The 2,915-nt window shown below is 46.5% G+C and overlaps 1 protein-coding gene across 1 annotated transcript; it reads right to left on the bottom strand.

Annotated features, from left to right (window-relative positions):
- Nucleotides 1-2,086: 2,086 nt before the first annotated feature.
- LOC128871946 (uncharacterized) lies at nt 2,087-2,710 on the bottom strand. Its single transcript, XM_054114141.1, has one exon. It carries the CDS (start codon nt 2,708-2,710, stop codon nt 2,087-2,089), a length of 624 nt encoding a protein of 207 aa, XP_053970116.1.
- Nucleotides 2,711-2,915: the final 205 nt, after the last annotated feature.

The raw sequence follows: 2,915 nt of genomic DNA on the forward strand, positions 1-2,915 counted from the left end.
GCCACAGCCTGTGGCCCAAGAGTTAAGCTCGCCTAATGCCCTTTGGATGATCCCACTGATCGTATTAGGACACAGTCCTGACGCCATTAACACCACATCATCAGCGTACGCCACCGCTTTTACCCCACCTCTATTAAGTTTTGTTAAGACTTTGCTAATAACGCATAACCAGAGAAGTGGAGACAATACTCCCCCCTGTGGGGTGCCTCTGTGGACCTTCTTGGTTATACTGATATTACCCATATTAGCTTTGATGATCCTGGTTTCTAGCATAGAGATGACCCAATTACTGATGCAATTGCCCACCTCTAAGTCTATCAACGCCCGTTGGATCGCATCTGTACTAACATTGTTAAAGGCGCCTTCGATATCCAAGAATGCCGCCATGGTATAATGTTTGTTCTCTAGAGAGCCCTCTATTGTTCGGATTACCTCGTGAAGCGCTGTCTCCGTAGATTTGCCTTTAAGGTACGCATGTTGTGCAGTAGATATACCAGAGCTCTCCAAAGAGCTTCTAAGATATATATCCAAAAGTCTTTCAAAGGTTTTTAACAGGAAAGACGAAAGACTGATTGGCCTATAGTCCTTCGCTGATTCATGTCCCCGCTTGCCTATTTTTGGAATGAAGACGACCTTGACTAGTTTCCAACTATCTGGAATATGACCTAGGTTTAAACACGCTTTAAAAATTTCCTCTAGCCATGGTAGGACACAGTCCAAGGTTTCCTGTAACATCTTTAGGATGATCCCATCTGGCCCCGGAGATTTAAAAGGTGAAAAAGATTTAATTGCCCATGCAACTTTCTCCTTTGTAATTATTTCTTTTGCGAGGTGCTGTCGATTATATTGGCTCCGCCTGATACTTCCCCTCCCACTTTCGTGGACGTTGCACCCCGGGAAATGCGTGTTTAGCAGAAGTTCTAGCGATTCCTCTGTCGTAGCTGTCCAAGTACCATCAGGCTTCTTGACCCAAGAAGCCATTGAATGATCTTTGGACAGAACACGGCTAAGCCTGGCAGAGTCCCTGGTGGATTCGATTGACGAACAAAATTCGCTCCAGCTCTCTTTCTTGGCGGCCCTAATTGCCTTCTTGTAATGTCTCCGACTCTCTTTGTACAATTGCCAATTTCCTGTCGAGTAGCTGAGGTTAAATGTTGATCTAGATTTTTCCCTTAGTTTTGAGAGCTCACTGCTCCACCAAGGGGGATGGGATTTTTGCTCAATTTTATGGGGCAGGACGTTTTGTAGGCCCTACTAAATGCCTTCTCCAGTGTTGTGACCCTACTCTCAAGATTTTCGGTGAGAGTGATTTTGTGGATGGGAGTATCTCTTATCCTTTTATTGACTATGTTTCTGAACCTTTTCCAGTTGGTTCTTCTGGATTCCTACGGTAAGGGCGGATCAACATTAAGATCCAGATCGTACAGGATCCAGCTGTGATCCGAAAAAGACCTTTTATCAGAGACCCTCCAATTGTCTAACCTTACTGAACTGTTTTCAGACATTAGGGTAACATCGATCACTTCCTCCCATCCCCTGAAGTACTCCGTACTTGGAAAGGTGAAAGTGGGAGTGTTACCCCTGTTACATACCGACAAGTTAGTGTTAATTATGAAATCATAAAGAGACTCACCTCGGTCGTTTGTTTCGGAGCTTCCCCATAGAGCATGCCTTGCATTGGCATCGCATCCGAGAAGCAGGGTTTTGTTCGGGTTTTCCTGCACAAGTTGACGAGCCTCCTCAGGCGGTGCTGGTCTTTCGTGTGCCATGTATATAGAGGCAAGCGTTATTCTGACTCCGTCAGTGGCTTCCACCTCAACAGCCATCACATCCTGTGAACTATATAATGGAATTAAAAATGTGTTTAAATGATTTTTAGCTACAATATATGTTCTGGGATTACCTTCTAGCCGTTTATAGTAGATATTGTAGGTTTTCCCAGTGAACCCTTTCACCTCGGTGCTCCGCACCCAGGGTTCCTGAATTAGTACGATGCCCACGTCCTCCTCCGCCAGGAGAACGGTTAGGTTGCCCGTTGCACACCGTGAGTGCTGCAGATTAATTTGGACAACCTTTAAACCCATGTTTATTGGTTTCCTTTTTCGGACTCGGTGTCATCTAGCTGCATGCCAGTCAGCAGTTCGTTGGCACCATCGACCTCATCCTGCTCCTCTTCCGGGTTTACAGGACGGAATATCTTCAGCTGGGTCTTCCTGATCCCAAACTGAAGTTTGTTTCCCACTTTCTCCAGTGGTTCCAGACTCTCTTCTGTAATTAGAAGGAGGAATGACCTACTGTGTCTTTGCGGAGCCTCCGCTTTGATGATCGACCAATCGGTCATCGGCACCGAGCGATTATGCGCCTGAAGGTAGGGGATTAGTTGATTGGCATCAAACTCCATGTTTGGTACCCAGATGCGAGCCCTCGGCCTTCGTGGAATCTCGCTAGCCGGAATTAGCTTGAGTTTCAAGCCTTCCCAGCTGTTCTGGATTTTACCAATCACGTTTGTCAAGAAATGCAGTGAGAATTGGTCATCGCATTTAATGACTCGGTAACCGCGGACTACCTCCACCGAGTCGAAACCTGGTGTTTGGCCCTCCGGGTTCGCCATGACATGGTCAACGACTATGCGAGACAACCGTGCCTCAATCTCTGACCATTTGTCAAGCACTGGTTTTCCGCGGTTAGAGGTTTCGTCTACCAATGCCATTTGGAGATGGTCCCGTGCCACCTCACCAAATCACTTGATAGGTTTGGAGGCAATTGCACCCTGATCCGATATCTTGTGCTTCTTTGTTACCTTCCCAGTTTCGTCATGTGAGCGGTTTCGTTTTTTGGCATCTGTCCTGTTGGCGGCTTGGAATGCCAAGTATTCATCAACCACCTTTTGACTTCTTGCCTTGTCGGTCTCATCT

The sequence above is a fragment of the Anastrepha ludens genome, chromosome 2 (assembly GCF_028408465.1).
Source record: "Anastrepha ludens isolate Willacy chromosome 2, idAnaLude1.1, whole genome shotgun sequence".
Classification (NCBI taxonomy): domain Eukaryota; kingdom Metazoa; phylum Arthropoda; class Insecta; order Diptera; family Tephritidae; genus Anastrepha; species Anastrepha ludens.

What these genes read in the sequence shown, in the direction of transcription:
- LOC128871946 (XM_054114141.1), bottom strand. Translation starts at nt 2,710, where the DNA reads ATGGCATTGGTAGACGAAACCTCTAACCGCGGAAAACCAGTGCTTGAC.